Genomic DNA, 19,796 nt, shown 5'->3' on the forward strand with positions numbered 1-19,796 from the left:
CACTTAAATGCTTGTGGTGGTTGCAAGTCAAATTAAGTAGAGTAATAATTTATTCAACACATGCTTTTGTTTGTGTACTGAGTTGGAAGAAGTTTGTGTACAGTATAAAGTATTTATAAAAAAAAAATTAAGCTGTTATATTTGGCTTCCAGCCTTAATTCAAATTATAAAGGAATTCTGTATTATGCATGAATATATATATATATATATATATATATATATATATATATATATATATATATATATATATATATATATATATATATATATATATATATATATATATAAAACTTTTATTTTATTTATATTGCATTATATAAATCATTTGATATTGAATGAAAAAGATTATCTGAACAAGTTTTGATTAAAATTGTGTTTAATGTTTTGTTGGGATTTATTAGCATATCTACTTTAAAATCATGGAATAATTGCTTCCTCTTCATACAGGAATTATGCTGTGTTAATAAGCAACTTAAAGGTGAGGGTGGAACGCAAGCATTCACAGATCGTCGTGTTCAAGCTCTCATACAGGACTTTGTCAATGCCTGCTGCTTTCATCTGTGGTGTGGGCTTTTGTAAATATATATTTTATACGTTCCTATTTGATTAACAAGCATCTTCCAAACCAGCATGTTACCCTGGTGTTATTTCTTCATGAAGTGTTACTCTATAATCGGTGAGAAATACTGTCTGTAGAGAATGTCACAATAATGTGGCTCAAAATTAATACCCAACCCAAACATGGAAAGAAAGGAATACAATAATGTCATTCCATCCTGGACATGAATTGATAAGTGTCCCAGATAGACTGAAATGTCATCAAATTCCTTAATTTTCATGTGTTGGTTGGGTATTAAATATAGTCATTAAAAAAATCAGACATTAACAAATTATGCCAATTAATAATGTAAATCATAAAGTTCAAAGAGCTAGTCACGTATTAGCCATCTTTGTTTCACACGTACCATAAAAGACAAAAGTTTTAGTTGTTCTTTTAACATTCTTGAATATTCGTTAAAACTCCTTTGAAAAAAGGAAGGAAGGAGAGAGGAGGGAGAGATGGAGGGAGGGGGGGGGGGGGGAGGCAGGCTAGCTAGCTAATATTTTGTGATTAAATGAAGCAGTTTGTCCTGAATCCTAATAACACCTACATATTTCTTTTTATTTAAAACATTTGTATAATTAGATATATGCTCTATCATTTGCTCCTTCATTTATACTGGGTTCTCTGAACATTATTCTACCCAATTCTTAAATATAGAATACTTGTACTCCAGCAGTGCTTCTGAATAATCTTGAACCTAACCATAAATCACCAGTGCTACAAAGTACAAAATAGTGAAGTCTGTTAGTGCATGCTTGAGTGTGATTTGTATATTTCATAATGACAAATATTATAGCTTATTTCATTCAGTTTAGCCTAACCTTATGAATTTTGTCCCGTGACTAAATCCTTAGTGAATCTGATAATTACCCCTTTTGATAATTTCTTATTTGTGATTGCTTTCTGTAGGTCTTATAAAAATAAGAATACATACATTTAAACCAAACAGGTTAAGAAATTTTGGAAGAGTAATGAAGCAGAATTTGGGACAAGTACTCATTAGGTTGTGTCCTGAATGACTAATGGCATTCATTAAATAATGAGGCATCTGCACCCCAGAATTCTCTTCCTCTGAAGGTTGGTTGTCCATGTCTAAACAATTTAAGATCGTAAGTTTAAAAACCATTCATCTACCCCAATGTTTTACAGGTAGTTTGGTAGATGTCAATTTTTACTGGTTAAAAATAAGTACAGGTAGCAGGATCCTATTTAATTTTTACTGTATGGTTTTTAAAGTGAATTTGATCAGTAAATTTATAATAGGCCCAGAAATACTACAAATTAACAGGTGTCTACTGCATTTAGAAACTGTAATGAACCATTCTTTGCCTTTGTACTTTGTATATGAATGAAATATATGCATAATATGATCTGTAACAACTACCTGAAATGGAAGTTAATAAGTTGATTTATTAATGGCTCTTATGTGATTCTCAGTTTTGTAGAGCTACAATTTTCCGCGTACAGATGTGGCCAACCCATGACGTGCCCTAAGTAACATCCTATAATAATAATGCTAAATTAGGAATCTAGAAATATATAGTAATTAAAATTGTCATTAATTGCTTAGAAAAAGCTGGAAATTTTTAATTTCCGTATTCTAAAAAATATTAATGTTAATTCTCATAACATAGTTGGCCATTGGTGACCATGTTTATGATTTAAACACATTAAGCTTTTGTCATCTGTGATCTTTAATCACATTAATATTCTTACATCCTCAGTCTTGAGCATTACCATACATTTATTTAAAGAATTTTGTGTGGAATCCAAGCACTTTGTTATTGTGCAGTATTCCTTGTTAGTCAGAAACTGTCCTTCAGGAATTATAGATCATTCCATGTTACATGGATAAAACATTACTATTCACCTTAAGCAACATGTTCATTCTTACACTGTCACAAGCTATTACAAATTATTTATATGTATAGAAGATTTGCATGCTTTGAGTGGTTTACCCAGAATGGGTGAATGTTTTTATAAATTAACTAAGTAATTTTTTATTCTGATAAATAACAAGTGATGAGAATATTAATTTATATTTATGTACAAGTTCAGATTCTCATTAAAAACAAGAGATGTTTATAGACAATAAAACTCTCATTGTTGATGACTTACACAACAAACACTTCAATTGTAAACATGTGGACAATGCTTGGTGGCAGTCAGAATCCTTCACACTGTTTTGTTTACACATCATTGTATGATTACATTGTTTGCCATGTATATACACACACAGTTATAAGGAATGGTTTTTAAGATTATTAGTTGGGACTTTGAGTAGCATAAAGTGTATTAACTCGTATATATAATGTGCTGTGATACATAGCTAGGGTGTTGAAAAAGTTTGAATGAATGCACTGATTTAATCTACTGCTCACAGTCATCAGTAATAATTTAAGTCATTTCTGCCTTACCTGTTATTAGTTTAACTCTGCTTATAACATGCATACAAATTTAGGCACTATACTCTATTTGAATAGTAGAAATACACACTATTACAGTACATTTTTTATTAGATAAATTAGTGCTGTAAATATAAATTATTATTTAGTTGCAGGTTTAGTATAGGAAATAACCATATGTTTTTTTTCTTAATTTTTAATAGTTATAGGAATGTATTTTTGTTTATAATATTTTTAGGTCCTTTACAAGATGGTTCATTTCATGCTTAGTAGAGTGGCTTCTCTATTTAGGGTAATACGTGTGCTAGTTTAGGTATGCAATATATTTTGAATTGGATTGTAATATATTATGAGCACAGAATTTGTTAGGGTGTCCCCCTCTTTTTTTTTTATATACTGAAGTTCGTTTGATTTAAAAATTATTCAACTACTGCGTATTGGAAAGTAATACAGTATTAAGCTTTTCTTTTGTCATAAATATGTACTTTGAGCACTGTTCTTTTAATTGTATACATTGTACAACATATTTTATGGATGAAATATTCTTAGCAACCTGTATATATAATTTTAAGTATGTGGTTTATTGTGGCGATATACACATTCTCAATATTCTGTATTCCATATTTTATATCAACACACACGGTCATACTCTCAGATCTAAGTAGGCATATACTTACATGCAGTGCACACACTCATGGTCATAGGCTCTCATTCTGTAAATACACTTGGATAATTACACTTACAAACTCCCGCACAGCTGTGCACACAAGTTACAATACACAAGCATATGTCTATTCTTGCAAGTAAAATAAGATAAACACAAACATATAAATGGTGTTATCTTCCAGAAGATAATTTTAGTCAAATCCACGAGGGCCGTGACGAGGATTCGAACCTGCGTCCAGGAGCATCCCAGACACTGCCTTAATCGACTGAGCTACGACAGGGTTAAAAAAGTTGAAACCAAAGTTCTACTGATCTTACTGGATCCCACAGCCTCTCTGAGGCACAAACCAGGATTTTACACAACCTTCCCCTGCACTCGAGCTATGTCAATAGGACGTTCTCCCTCTTCACCCTTACATCATTACACACACAAATCACACTAACGTGGTGTATCCAATGAACAAATCCACAAGGGCCGTGACGAGGATTCGAACCTGCGTCCGGGAGCATACCAGACACTGACATCCAGTAAGTTCACTGGACACTGATCCAGTAAGTTCAGTAGAACTTTGGTTTCAACTCTTTTTAGCCCTGTCGTAGCTCAGGTCGATTAAGGCAGTGTCTGGGATGCTCCCGGACGCAGGTTCGAATCCTCGTCACGGCCCTTGTGGATTTGTTCATTGGATACATCATGTTAGTGTGATTTGTGTGTGTAATAATTTTAGTCATTTACCTATATCTTGAGATGTGATTCCCATGTGACTGCTGAATTAATTACTTGCACTTTCGAAGTGTGATATTATAGCAATATGCTATTCTGCAAGGTCATAGGCATAGACTGTCTAAAGACTTGAAAATTCCAAATGCCCTGGCTGGGACTAGAACCTCCACTTGCATGAGGCAAAACAGAGCCGTGGTACACCACTTGGCTTTGCATCATGCGAGTGGAGGTTCTAGTCCCAGCCAGGGTATATGGAATTTTCAAGTATTTATAAAATATTATATACAGTATATATATATATATATATTAAAATATAAAGTTTATTTTTGGTTTACATGTACAGGAATCATTCAGTATACAGGAGGAAGGGGTAGAAATGTCCTACAGAACTATATTGTGAATTTTCTGCTGGTTATTATTCCTTGAACTAATATATTTCCAAAAAGTAAAAATGCTATAAATAGTGTGAGAATAGAGGCACAAATTCCATTTCTATATATTTTCATGACTATAAAAATACAAATAAAATGTAAAAGTAAACCATATTTTCCTGTTTGCTATTTTCACAAGAGAAACTTTGTAAATATAAAATTGGGTCAATATGATTACTGGTAAATATGGCAGTAATTTTTAGGTATTTTGTAACATTATATCGAAGGTGTGGATCATATTTTACTTTTAAAAATAGTAAACTAAAAATAATTTATTATTTTCAGTACAATATTTTTAATTAATTTTCATAGAATGTAGACAAAAAATACAGCTCCATAGATATGAAATAAAGAAAAAATGTCAGTGTCAGCAGTCAGTGAGGGGTAAGAAGCAGGGCAAACCACAGAAAAGGTGGTGGTGTTGATGAAACCAGAGTGGAATTTGCCAACACCACTAATTCTGGGTTGTTAAACATAGTACAATACTGTATAAGCCAACTCCAGGGTACCCAATTGAGCACAAAGACATAAATGCTGAACCTGAGCAAACCTAGTTCAGAAAGGGGCAGATAACTGATAAATCTAGCTCAGAAGCAGGATTAGACATAGACCTCCCTAGGGGTCTAAACACAACAGGACTCTGGCAGAGGCAGAAAATGTTCGCAGCAAAGCCAACAAACTCCCTCCCTCAAACTCACAAATAGCGAGAGCGGGCTCAATGGGTAGATCCATAATAAGGAAGCAAGTTTAAAAACCAAATGGGAATTTCTAAAGAACATTTAACGAATGCAACCACAAAAACCAGGCTGAACAGGGCAACTGCAGCGTGCAGAAATATTGGGGGAGGGGGTGAGGCAGATGCCGAGTCAAGGATCAGTACAACAGAACTCTTGGAGCCATCAGGGAGCTCCATCAGGATTAAGGGAAGAACAAAACTTGCAGAGGGGCCAGATTCATGCTAGGCCTGTTGTACCCCCACCACACAAGTCAGTGTGAAGGGGCAAGATGATGACTTGCAGCATAAAAGTCTTGCCCTGTTGAGGTTCTGATGCTTCACTACTCCACAATCAACATTCACACTACAAACATAAATAAGATTTTGGACATATTTGGTCAGGTTCTTATACCTTTTACTAGAAGAAAGGCTAAAATAAGCAACCTGCCAACCTGGTAAACAGTATGCAAGACCCCTCCACAACAAGGTTATGACCAGGACAGTAAAAAATAATTACATAATCATAAAATCTAACTATAGTAATAATTATTTTATTAAAGACAAAATTACAGTACAGGTAGCATCGAGACTGGTTAATACAACACACTTACTTGTAAAATGCATTTATTCATGGATAATGAATTCATAAAAAAAATATTACTGAATATCATATTCAAACATTTATTATACATACCAGTACCTGTATTTAATACATATACAGCTTATTACATAATACATAAGTCACTTTTCAGTGCTTGGTAATACGTAATATTTATGAATGTGGACAGCATTAATCTGTTGTCATTTTTATCAGTGTTTATTTACTTAATTCTGATGATATAACTGGTAAATGAGTTTTTTACATCATTTGAGATTTTGGAAAGTAAAGAAATACAGTAACACAATCTTAATATATGCCCAAAATGCTGCATGTGATAGTACACGGATTTATTAAAAAAAATACAATACCGTACCTACTGTGAAGTCTCTGCAATCAGATCCTCAACACTTTTCTGAAGGAAGCAAATACAACAAATCTGAATGATTAAAGCAGCCTCAATTAATTCCGACTCCAGTGAGGTAGCTTTATTGTTTAAAGCATTGGAATGTGCTCAATGCTGCTTGTCTGGCCTGCATTGAACACTTAAGTAATACCCTCTTAGGAACTATCATCATATAATGAACTAATGAAATTCATGTAAAAGTATTAGGTGCCTACTCCAACAAGAAATTCTTTGCTATTGAGTATTGGCTGCATAAATTCAAGCAGTCAAAAGTTATAAGGTACTGTATTTTAAGAAATAACAGCCTGCCTTACATCATTGTAGCTAAATACTGTACCCCCCATGTTTTGAAGCAAAATTACACACACACACATCTAGTATTTCACTTGCTTTACATATAGGAATTAATTTTCTGATTAAAATGTATATTTACTCAGTTAAAACAAAGCCAAATTATCCAGGCATCTCAAGCATAGGTCTGAATTAACTAAATGGAGGGGAGGGTATAGTCAGCATTATCCCAAGCCAAATTAATAATGTGTATTATCCAAAGACCTATCACTTGAAAAGGGCAATTTTTTATACTTTGGAACCAATATGCTTTAGTAATTTGTGTTGGAGATGCATAAAAATATTTAATTTAAAATGTACTTTTTCGTGTGATTTGGGTAAAAAATATTTATATATTAGAGTTCTATTGTTTGTGCTAATGAGGAAGGTTTTTGTAATGAATTATAAATTAAAAAGTCAGAATTATACAAAAGTCTAGATGATGCATAAAGTGTCCAATGTTAAATACTTCTGATAACAGATGACACCGCTGTACAATAATTATATTTCCCTCATTACATTAACACCTATTTTATTGTTAAAATTTATCTTGGGCCTAATCAATCACATTATAAAATTTTACAAGATTTGACAAATTATTATTATTATCAGATGTGCCCAATTACCCAAGAAGGTTCTCTAATATCAATATCTTTAATGTCAATACCTATGCAAGTAACATTTATTGGATTGCTAAATCATTTATACAATACCAATCATTTATTTTATCAAACTACTGTCATGCCCCGTACATTCATTAATATACTCAATAACATTCATCCACCATTTAGCTAATTTTTTATATTTAATTACCAACACAGACTTCAAATTACCTGCTTAACAAAAGTACTGTATCTATTATTCCTATAAATTCTAAACAAAGTGCAGCAGCTGCATCAAGCATCCACATCTGCTACTCCTACATTCATAATGTATAAATCATAGACACTACACAGATATCTGCACACTTTCCAGGATGAAGCTGCTGCTACTCGATCAGTCAGCAAGAAGCATTAGTCCACACATTGCAAGTACTGTACTTGCCTAGTTGTGCTAGCGGAGGGGTTGAGCTTTGGCTCCTTGGTCCTGCCTCTCTGCCATCAATCAACTGGTGTATAGGTTACTGGATATCTGGATACTAAATTTCCACCTGTCGTTCCTTGTTCGTGTACCATCTGTGCTGAATAGTCTGTCTTTTATCTACCCTGTCAATTCCACTTGAGAATTTTGTAGGTGGTAATCATGTCTCCCTTAACTCATGTGTCTTCCAGTGATGTGAGATTTAATTCCAGTAGCCTTTCCTCATAGCTCATACCACTTGGCTCAGGAACTAGCCTGGTGGCAAACCTTTGAACGTTTTCTACCTTCAACATGTGTTTGAATAGATATGAACTTCATGCTGGGGCCACATGCATCTGGATTGGTCTGACATATGTGGTGTACAGGATTCTAAATGATTCCTTACACAAGTTTCTAGAGGCAGTTCTTGTATTGGCCAGTCTAGCATATGCCAGTGATGATAATTTTTTTGATATGGGCTTTGGGTAACAGGTTCAGTGTGATGTCAATCCCCAGATCTCTTTCTCTACCCGATTGTTATCTCTCCGCTTTTCTTCCCACACCGAGTTACTTATTTCCAGCTCTCTAGTATCTCCCTCTGGTGACCGTTTATTTCTGTAGTTTCTCTTTGTACTTGCCTAGCTTCCTTACATGCCTGACTGAACGACAATTCCTCTTCAGTATGCTAGACCTTTGCTTTCCGATTCATTTCTACTACCACCAGAAATAAGACATACCTAGCATTATCATAATACAGGGATATATACACCAAGAGGTGTACTGTATTCCATTTCTCAGTAATTACCCAAGTATAATTACCAAAGATGTAGTTACAGGACGAGAGCTACGCTCATGGTGTCCTGTCTTCCCAGCACTGTCATATAAAGCTTTGAAATTACTGAAGGTGTTGATATCCTCCACCTTCTCACCTAACTTGTTCCGTCTGCCACTTTGTTTACAAAAGTGATTTTCCTTATATGTATCCAGCAGATTTGTTTCATTAGTTTAAATCTATGACCTCTTGTTCAGAAGTTCCAGGTCTCAGGAATTTTCCTATCAATTTTATCGATTCCTGTTACTATTTTGTATGTAGTGATCATATCACCTCTTTCTTTTATCTTCTAGTTTTTGCATATTTACTGCCTCTAACCTCTCGTCGTAGCTCTTGTCCTTCAGTTCTGGGAGCCCTTAGTGGCATGTCTTTGCACCTTTTCCAGTTTGTATATATATATATACATACATACATATACACACACACATTATTATATATATATATTATATACACACATATATATATATATATATACATATATATACACACACACACACACATACATATATATACATGCACACACACATATATATACATGCACACACACACACTAATATATCTATAATATATATCACTAATATATATCAGACCTATATCAATCCTGCCTAACTTGTCAAAAATATTTGAAAAATTAATCTACAAGCAGCTTTACTCTTATCTAGCCAAACACAATATACTTAGCTCTTGTCAATATGGCTTCAGAGGCCAAAAAAGCACTAACGATGCACTTATTAGTATGATTAACTTGATTCATGCAGCTCTTGATAAAAATGAGTTCCCTGTTGGGTTATTTGTGGACCTGGGTAAGGCTTTTGACACTGTCAACCCACCAAAACCACCACCTTAAATTACATCATTATGGAGTCAGAGGACACTCCCTGCAATACCTCAAATCTTACCTTACTGACAGGCTCCAGTATGTTTCTGTGAATAATTCAATTTCTCCCACCCTACCCATCAACATTGGTGTTCCTCCGGGCAACATACTTGGCCCTCTTCTCTTTCTCATCTACATTAATGACCTTCCAAATGCCTCCCAACACCTCAAACCAATTCTATTTGCTGACGACACAACCTGCATTTACTCCAGTCCTGACCCCCCTTGCTCTAAATGTCACAGTGAATACCGAGCTAAATAAAGTCCATCTTTGGCTAACTGCCAACAAACTCACCCTTAACATTGACAAAACTTTCTATATTCTGTTTGGCAATAAATCCTCTAATCAAATAAATCTCAGGATAAACAATACCCAAATTTGTAACAAAATAGATAGCAAATTCCTTGGCGTTCTCATTAACCACAAGCTGAATTTCCAGGGACATACTAAACATATCAAAAAAAGTTTCAAAAACTGTTGGCATTCTTTCTAAGATCAGATATTATGTACCTCGCCCTGCTCTGGTGACGCTCTATTACTCCCTCATCTATCCATATCTCAACTATGGTATTTGTGCTTGGGGTTCTACTACCCAAAATCATTTACGTCCTCTAATTACTCAACACAAAGCTGCTATTAGGACAATATCCAACTCTGGCCCCAGACATCACTCGGTACCCCTACTCAAATCTCTGAATATGTTAGATATTAAGTCACTGCATATCCTCTCATGTGTATTATACATATATAAAATGCTGAACTGTAATGCCAATCCTGACCTCAAAAGCTTCATTGAAGGTTGTAACAGAACCCATGAGCACCACACCAGAAACAAATACCGTTTTGATATTCCAAGAGTATGACTTAATCAAACTAGAAATGCTCTGCAAATCAAGGGACCCAGAATGTGGAATGACCTTCCCAACCATGTTAAAGACTGTACCTCTCTCAACCAGTTTAAGATAAAAACTAAGCACTACCTAATAAATTCCCTGTAACCTACCTTACCCCTATATTGTCAACCCATGTCTTTTTTTTTTTAAACAACACTGTCGACCTAATTGTATTTGTGCTGCTTTTTCTGCCATGTTCTCCCCTTTTTTATTTTTATTTGTTCTCAACACATTTTATACTTTAATCTCAATTAGTATTAAGTTTTAGTCTTTAATGTTTTTCCTGCCTGAAACACTTTGCGTAATAGTGGCTTTAGGCTTTGTGTATACTAGCTCTATCTATAAATATCAGTTTTTGTATAACCTCTTGTATGTATGTACTTTACCTGAATAAACATTTATTTATTTATATTTTTATATATATACACACACACACACACACACTTACTTTCGCAAACAGAGTGGTAGACGGTTGGAACAAGTTAAGTGAGAAGGTGGTGGAGGCCAAAACCATCAGTAATTTCAAAGCGTCATATGACAAAGAGTGTTGGTAAGACGGGACACCACAAGTGTAGCTCTCATCCTGTAATTAGACTTAGGTAATTACACTTGGGTAATTACACTGAATCAACAATTTGCACATCAACGGAGTTTACTTTTACCCTGGACTATGTTCAGACCCAAAGTATTATTGATGGTTGGTCAGTAAGCACTTGTGGTTGCCTTAATAACTCTCCAAGAGATTGATAGGCATTAAGGCCAACACCAAACCAGAATCCCTTCTACCACAGTTCAGACTGGAGTAACGTCTCCGCTGACCTGCCTCAACCATGCCATCTCATCAGACGCACTCTGCCAACACACATTATGGGTTGTCTATCACCTCGACTTAAGGAATCTGGCTACGCACACATTACGAACTGCAATGTCCCAACATTATCTCACCAAGCTGTAACTGTACATCAACTCTATACAATACTGTATATTGTTTACCATACTGTGTGGTTTACTGTCGTTCTGTCAGGGCACCTTAAAGACAATCTCTGTGTATAGTTAAATCACCTACATACAAAAGGTACCACAATTCACAGTTAGAAAATTCAAGCTAGGGCCATAACCCAAATACTGTAGATTTACTAGTTACTACTTTATGTGCTATGACTGTGAAGCTATACATGAAAATTACCCGGTTTTGGCCATTATATTAACTATAATTGGTCAATAAGTACCATATCTAGCCATATTTATTGCACTCAAATTTGCATCTAGCCATATTTATTGCACTAAAATTTACAAACTAAATTATTAACTGATAATACATATACAAAGAGTATTGCCATTTCTTCAGCCTAGGACATCTCAACAAATGAGAGATGTTATCATACTACAGTACTTTGATATATTCTAAAGCTTTGTGCATATCTGACATTTCTGATTTAATTTACTGCTGTAATGTACTGTACATTCGAAGTGACAACTTTCCAATACAAGCTATGAAAATGAAGAATACTTTTACACAGCATTCATCAATGCAAGTCAGTACAGTATTCATCAATCCAAGTCAAGTTTAGTTTTCTGTTGTTGGGGCAGAAAAATCCTCATTAGGCTTATCTAGGTCCTTAACACTTTGTTGTTCTGGGCGAGCAAGTGCCACGCTACCTCAGGTGGGTCCGGGCATTCCACAGGAGCACGCGGTAATACTGAAAAGTGTATACAGTACTCTTTTCAACTTTGCCATCTCAATTCTCGTCCTAGGTTTTTCAATTTGGTATCAATGTGTTTGCAATAGAATTATCTACAGGACTAAATGCATATAAAGCCCAAAAGCCAAGTGAAAAATATGTTGATCAAACCACACACTACTGTAGAAAGTGAAGAGATGATGACGTTTCAGGTCCGTCCTGGACCGTTCTTACAATTGACTTGAGAATGGTCCTGTATGGACCGAAACGTCGTCGTCTCTTCATTTTCTAGTGTGTGTGGTTTGGTCAACATATTTCAGCCAGGTTATTGTGACTCATCGTCTGCCCAAGTGAGAAAGTGAGAGCGTGTTACCCGGGAGTGTGCAAGAGCAATAAAATGTGTACACTCTCTTCACTTTGGTTACCTCAATTCTCATCCTAGGTCTTTCATTTTGGTATCATTGTGTTTGCAATAGAATTCCCTACAGGAGTATATGCAAATATAAAGTCCAAAAGCCCGGCGTACCACCCATAGCAAACAGAGAAAGTGACAAGAGCATTACCCCAGTGAGCGCTCATCAAGAGCAATAAAATGTGTTTACTCTTTTCAACTTTGTTACCTCAATTCTGGTCCTAGGTCTTTCATTTTCGTATCAATGTATTCACAATGAAATCCCCTACAGGAGTATATACATATAATGTCCAAAACTGCGGCACACCCCTCCCGAAGTCGCCGCCAATTTTTGATGCTCTAACGTCGTTATCAGACATTCGTCTACTAAATTTTCGACGCAATGCTGCGTCGTTACCAGACGAAAGTGTTAAGTCAACTACTGACCTTCATTAGGATACAACCTACAACAATGGCTAACTCCCTGATACCTATTTACTGCTTGGTGAACAGAGGCATCAGGTGTAAGGGAACTGCCCAAGCATATCTGTCCCAAGTGGAAAACCAACCCCAGACCTTTCAATTGTGAAATGGCCGTGTTGGCCACTTCGCTAAAAGAATTATACAGTATATAGCTTCTGCCCCCCAGCTGTTAGTATGGAGGGTTGAAATGATATGGTAATTAAATGGTGAGAATTTGTCATTTTCAAATGTTCAAAATTATTGCTCAGAATTTTTCACAGATGATGCTGCTTAACTATTTGATATTCCCCAGTCTGATCAGTTTGGTTCTGATTGTGACTGGAAATGTAGAAATGATCGAACATTTGGTAACTCTTTCCAACTTCCTAAAATAATAATTTCATGCTTGAAAATTCATAATAGTTCACAGCTTCACTAGATACTTTAAACAAACACACAACAGAATATTGTTTGGGTTAAACAGAATATTAGGAATACAAATTACGGTACTTAATATGGGTACTCGCAAGGGTCGAGATGTTTCTCCACATACGATCTTAGAATGATGATTACCGGTAGTCGAATATATTTATATATAATGGTGTTAATTGAGGAAGGAGCTTGAAAGTTGTGTTGGGTGGCAATGCAGCAAACATTGCCTCCTCACTTGTTTATCACCATGTGGTTATGATGAGATGCTATAAAGAAATAGCACCACTTCACCTTTCTCTGGCAAGCCAATATGATTAATTGGGTTCATAAAACTACCCAAATATCTTAGAATTATGTAAGGAAGGAAGGAAATAAACATATTTGTTGACTTAATTTGAATAAACATATGCAAATATTAAGTACAGCCATTTGTAATTCATGGCTCGAGTAAACACCTCTCACCTACCATCCATCATCAACCCTCTGACCCCTTCTCCCCATATAGGGTGAACATGATCCAGTACGGTCTTAACTGTGTGAGACTGGGTCACGTAGGACAAAAAAGGGCTGCCACTCTCAGCAACACTGTCATCTTCCCAGCAGCACAATCCCACAAACTCCCCACACCCATTACTGACAAACATACTTATTCCTAATGCCCGCACTCCCACCCGATGTCCACAGTCCTGCCCGATACCCACACCCAACATTCATGCGAACACCCTAACTCATACCTTACACCCACCCAGTATATTCATGCCAGACACTCACACCCACTCTTTGATTAGCCATTCTGGAACTTGTTTCCTATTGTTTAATATCAAAAAGTGATTTTGTTTACTTTATATTTAGTGCACATGACACTTTAGGAATGCTAGATTCAGCTTTTTTACAGATTGTTAAAAATAATGTTTTTTGTATTTAAATTCATCACCGTATGCTTTCTCTTGGCATCATTGCTTGCTGAAGCCCTAAAGAACACATTTTTTACATCTTTTAAGTCATAGTAGCAGAATGCAACATGTATTCACTGAAATTAATTTGCAATAGAGTGGGGTGGTTTTGATGGCTATGGGTAAGCAAAAACAAGAGACGGTCATCGTACCAGGCGCAGAGGTCACACTTTCATATCTTGTGACCGGCCATTAAACTACTGTAAATAGCAGGCCTCTCACCTCGGGAGATAGTGAAGGATGGCTAGATGCCTGATTAGGCACACAAACACTAAGTCACAATAACTGGACATTTGAAGGTCGAACCGAAGGTCAGGCAGTGTAAAATGAAATGTAAAATGTCAATGATATTCGTTGCCATTTCCTGCCATTAGATTTCTTGAACATTAATCAAGCTCATCCACTTTATTCTAACTGGGGATCCTCTCCTTCAGGAGTTTCCTCTTCTGGTGGCCGTGTCCATTTGATTAAAGTCTCAGGTGAACGGAAGAGGAAGACCAATTTAGCAAAGAGATCTTCCTCCAGCTCCAGCTCGCTGCTCTCTCGTACCAAATAGATGTCAAGGCATAGCTGATGATAAAGAAAAAAAAGAAATTTGTCTTCATCATAGCAAATTGATACAAAATCCTCTAATTACCATAGCAAATTGATACAAAATCTTCTAATTAATCTTTTAAATTATCTGTTATTATTGTGTATTAATCTAATCTTTGTTTATCGTGTCAAAATTTCTTACAATATACCTGTAGACATTTTTTGTCAGTTTTACTGTAAATTATCTACTTGAAATTATCTGTTAGTTTAAGGACTTGCCCGAAACGCTATGCATGTTAGTGGCTTTACAAGAATGTAAAATCAACATTATTTCTATGTACTCTCTTAACCCCAATGTACCTTCTTGTATATAAATAAAATAAAATAAAATAATACTGTACCCGTATTTTATTGTACTGATTTTTGTTAATAAACGTATTAACTTTAATCAGGTTAAACAGGTCATAGCTTATAATTTTCTTTCCTTCCAATGGATGGTCATAATCTACAACCTATTGAATTTTTCCTGAGAGTACTCTCTCTGCAACTGGAGATAGATTATGCTAAAGGACAATTTACGTCTAGCAACCATCCTCGATTTTATGAACACCAATCCTTTATCGCTTCAGCCATAACTACTAAAATCCAATGCAAAAAGAATGCAAAAAGAACATTCAAACCATCTCATGATCCCAAAATATGTTTTTGGGTAGGCCTCATGTGTACCTTTCCCTTGCACAATGGCACTGGCATCTTTGGGCTACATTGGACATGCCAGGCTTCTGTAACAATCTTTGCCTACTAGAAACAAGCACCATTTTGTACTGACTTGCCTCTTACCATGAGGTAGATAGAGATCAACCCATTAATAAGATGAATGATCTTTAAAAAAAATCATAATTCAAAACTACCACCAAGAATGTTTGGAAATTCAAAAACTACCAAGCAAAACACTAATCAAGTGAGATTCATTCTCCCACACCTTCCTCACCTGCCAGACCATGGAACACTCAAGGTGACTAGTAAATACATATGAAACATTAAAAACAAGTCCCAAATGTGCAGGACAAAGTCCAGGATAATCACAGGCTATTTAGCCAGTGATTAATCTGAAGTCCCCGACAAAACAGGCCTATCCAATAGGGTACATGATACGAGTGTGAGGTGGCTGGCTGGTGACCTGAGGTGGAGGCTTTCAGAGAATTCAGCAGAATTTTGTTTGGTAGTTTTAGAATTACCAAAAATACTTTGGGATGATTTGTGTTTTTTTGTTTTATAAGGGCAGTTTGCTCCCTGCCTCAGATGGGTCAGTCAGTGAGAAATGGTACTTGCTTGTGTTAGGCAGAGATTGTAACAAATGTCTGGCATATCAATCATGGCCCCTGGATGTCAGTCCTGTTATGCACAGGTAAGCTACTAAGAGGGTCTCGCTCCAATATAGTGCTATGCTAAAAGTTAAGTTTGATTGGTTAGGTTGCACAATTTGATATACAATATATAGAATGAAGTTAAAACTCACTAACCATTACTGTAAAGCAATGGATGCCAGAAGTGTATATTGCCCAATAGAGTTAAAACACTGAAATAGGTAGATATTAATTCAGACCACTATTAATAAAGATGTAACATGACTAACAAGGGGCAACAGCTTCAAGCTCAAGCCACAATGCAGTACAGAAAACATGAGACTTTTTTTCACCCATAATGGAATAAACCCAAGGACTCATCTACCCACCATAGCTGTAAATACCAAAACAGTACTGCACTTCAGAATATAAAATGATAAAATCCTTAGGAATGGAGAAACCTTTTCACAAGCCACCAGCTTCTTTCTCTAGAGAGGCCACTAAAGATAGTGGTCTTCAAATACTCACATAAATTTATCATTCAATCTTCCTTGAACATTTTTCCCAGATTTATCTTTAAAATATTGATTCCACTCACCTGTAATATACGATCAACATTTGGCAAATCATCAAACATTATTTTAACTGCAGATCCAGCGAAGTAGCCACGGAGCATCTTGCCAGCCACCAGGACCAACGTTGTGTACATCCCCACAATCCTTTAAAACACACCAAAGCTTAGTAATCCCATTTCTTCATAGCTTAAAAATACTGAAGTAATACTTAATAAAAGTTATGCTCTACAAATGTATTAAATACAGATATACAATATTGTAAGTCTCAATGTAAGAAAAACTAATAAATAAAGTTTTATGTTAATATCCAAGTACTATAAATAATTCTTTTCAAACTTTTATTATATCAAAACTATTTGGAACAATCATATACAAAATTATATATAAATATTAAAAGTAAAACTTTAAAGATGTGGGAATTACCCGCCGCCGGAGATGAAGCTCAAACCCTTTGGAAACGCCTTATCACTGAACGTATATAAAGTGAGAAAGTGACATTGCCGCCCTCGAGGCAGCCAGTCAAAATAGCCATTTGCACAGTCTTCTTCAACTTCCCACCACTCCTGTATTGATGACAGGTTGCCAAACCCATCAGATTGCAAGGTGAACTTCAGGTTTACAAATCCTTTTTTCTTTCCTGCACAGATCAATACAAAAATGTATTAAGGATAAAGCTCACAGCCCACTGCTGTACATACAAAAAAGCACTTAATTATTACAAGTCAAATTGTACATTTCTCCCAGATGAATATTAAACTATAGAGCTGTCTTGCCACTTATGGCATCGTTGGAAAGGTGATTCCATGGGTTAATTACCTAATGGGTGAAAAGGCTTCAACTGTTTTCTGTCTTACACTATGGCTTGTAGAGCTTTAAGCTATTACTCATTGTTAGAGTTTAATTAAATCTTTTAAAGAAGTGATCTGGATTAATATCTTCCAACTTGTTCAGTATTTTAAAGGTCTCGATGTGATCAGCTCTATCATGTCTAATTTGTAGTGCTGTTAATCCTGAGGCACCTCAGGATTACTTTCCTGAGGCACCTTCCTGGTTGAAAATTGGCATAGTCCTGGGATACTTCTTTTTGCTCTGCATTTAACTTATTCCAAAGCAAATATGTCCTTTTGAGGTCAAGTCTTCAAGCTTGGATACAGTGGTCCAGACGGGGGCACACCAGACACTTGTATACTTGAATAACCACTTTCTTTTCTATGAAAATAAAGGTAAGTTGAATTATTTCTAAATTTTGGTTGGCTTTTTTTAAAAGCATCTTTTACTTGCTGGGCAATTTTTAATGATGGGTGGATCATAACTCCTAGGTCTTTTTATTATTAATATACTGTATGGTTGTGTTGTTATGGGATGCATGATGTGTATTGTTACACCTTACATGAGAAGCCTTGCATTTTTCAACAATGAAAAACATTTGCCTGTCTTTTGACCATTTGTGGAGGTCGTTATGGTACATTGCATGGCCTCAATGCTTTTACTTCACACTTTACCATAGATCTTTGTCATCTGCAAGTTAGATGATAAGGATTGTAAATTTTCTCATTTATGTCGATCATCTATATTCCAAAACGGCTTGGTCCCAAAATGGAATCCTACAGTAATCAACAGCATTTTACAAGTCGGATTTATTTCCATTTAGAACGATCCTTTCCTTTCTTTGTTTTCCATTGTTTATCTATTTTAGTATTTTGCCATTTACTGCATGTGTTGCAGTTTGTGCCTAATCAAAATCTTCAGAGAAGTCCATGTTATACATCATCTACTGGACGTCCTTAATCTGAGCAGTTGTTTACAATTTTCATCAATATCAGCAGGTTAGCTAGACAGGATTATTACTATTTTTTTTATAAAATCATGCTTTTACAAGAAGGTACACTGAGATGGTTAATGATTTCCTCTCAAAGGCTCATGAAGATTTCCCCTTCATAAGCTTTCAGATATGTGAGGTTAGGACGATTAATTTGTCTGTAATTATCTTGCATTCCATAACATTTCATACCACTGACATTTTGTCCAGATGTCTCGCGTGAGAATGATCATCAGCATGAGAAAGCAGTGTACAAATAAAATATAAAGAAAAACTTTTGGAAATGGCTAGAATTGGTGTAAATAATATCAATACTATATACAATTAAAATATTAATATACAGTATACAAGTAATGAGGCAGTCTAACCTTCCAACTGAGTGACATACTCCGCTTGACCTTTATTCGTGACTTTGAGAAACTTTGGAAATAAGCTTGGTATAACGACAGGATTTTGAGTCAGGTTTCCCTCTAAGATGTGCACAAACTGCTCTCGAATTGGATTCCTCTTTGTACCTATAAGGAAATGAGTCAGCATAAAATAGTTGCAGGTTTATATTACAGTCCAAATGATAATAGCATAAAATATTGAACCGAGTCAATAAGAATATCACCATTCTAAGCAGAAGTAATTGCTTTCTCTCAAAAGAAAAATCCCACTCTTTAAGTGATAGAACAGCTTCATGATCTGTGGCTTAACAAAGATTTTCAGGAATATATTGATGTAATATGGCCTGACAACATTCATTAACACTTGGGAATGTTTTTGCAATCTACTATACTAAGTATTTATAATTTTCATATTTGTGTACAGATTTAAACAATAAATTACTGATGTAATTAACTGATAGATTTATCACTAATATTGCCATGGTGCCATAACAATGGATAAACAATTAATTTCACCTTTGCATTAGATACACTAACTTTGGTACAACTCCCCAACATGAAGAGTCCAACCTGAGGGAAGAAGGCCCTGTAGTCCACTGAGCAGGACCACAAGGAATACACTTACAGAATAGAATACACTTAGTCTGTCTCCTATCCTTCAGCCAAACCACAGGC

At 35.5% G+C, this 19,796-nt stretch overlaps 2 protein-coding genes across 13 annotated transcripts in view; one reads left to right on the plus strand and one right to left on the minus strand.

Moving 5' to 3' along the window:
- LOC123769849 (KICSTOR complex protein SZT2) overlaps window positions 1–4,941 on the plus strand; it is a 146,510-nt gene extending 141,569 nt beyond the window's left edge. For all 12 annotated transcript variants that reach the window (XM_045761221.2, XM_045761225.2, XM_069301235.1 and 9 more), the window contains one exon: window positions 448–4,941. In XM_045761221.2, coding sequence (XP_045617177.2) covers window positions 448–579 — 132 coding nt within the window. In that variant the 3' untranslated portion in view covers window positions 580–4,941. The remainder of the gene's footprint in view (window positions 1–447) is intronic.
- Window positions 4,942–6,066: 1,125 nt separating this feature from the next.
- The window catches only part of LOC123769848 (piezo-type mechanosensitive ion channel component), a 113,792-nt gene continuing 100,062 nt past the window's right edge, over window positions 6,067–19,796 (minus strand). The window contains 4 exon segments of the mRNA XM_069301244.1: window positions 6,067–15,028; window positions 16,937–17,057; window positions 17,337–17,550; window positions 19,101–19,247. Of these exon segments, the coding sequence (XP_069157345.1) occupies window positions 14,864–15,028; window positions 16,937–17,057; window positions 17,337–17,550; window positions 19,101–19,247 (647 nt within the window). The 3' untranslated portion in view covers window positions 6,067–14,863.

The sequence above is a fragment of the Procambarus clarkii genome, chromosome 45, assembly GCF_040958095.1.
Source record: "Procambarus clarkii isolate CNS0578487 chromosome 45, FALCON_Pclarkii_2.0, whole genome shotgun sequence".
Classification (NCBI taxonomy): domain Eukaryota; kingdom Metazoa; phylum Arthropoda; class Malacostraca; order Decapoda; family Cambaridae; genus Procambarus; species Procambarus clarkii.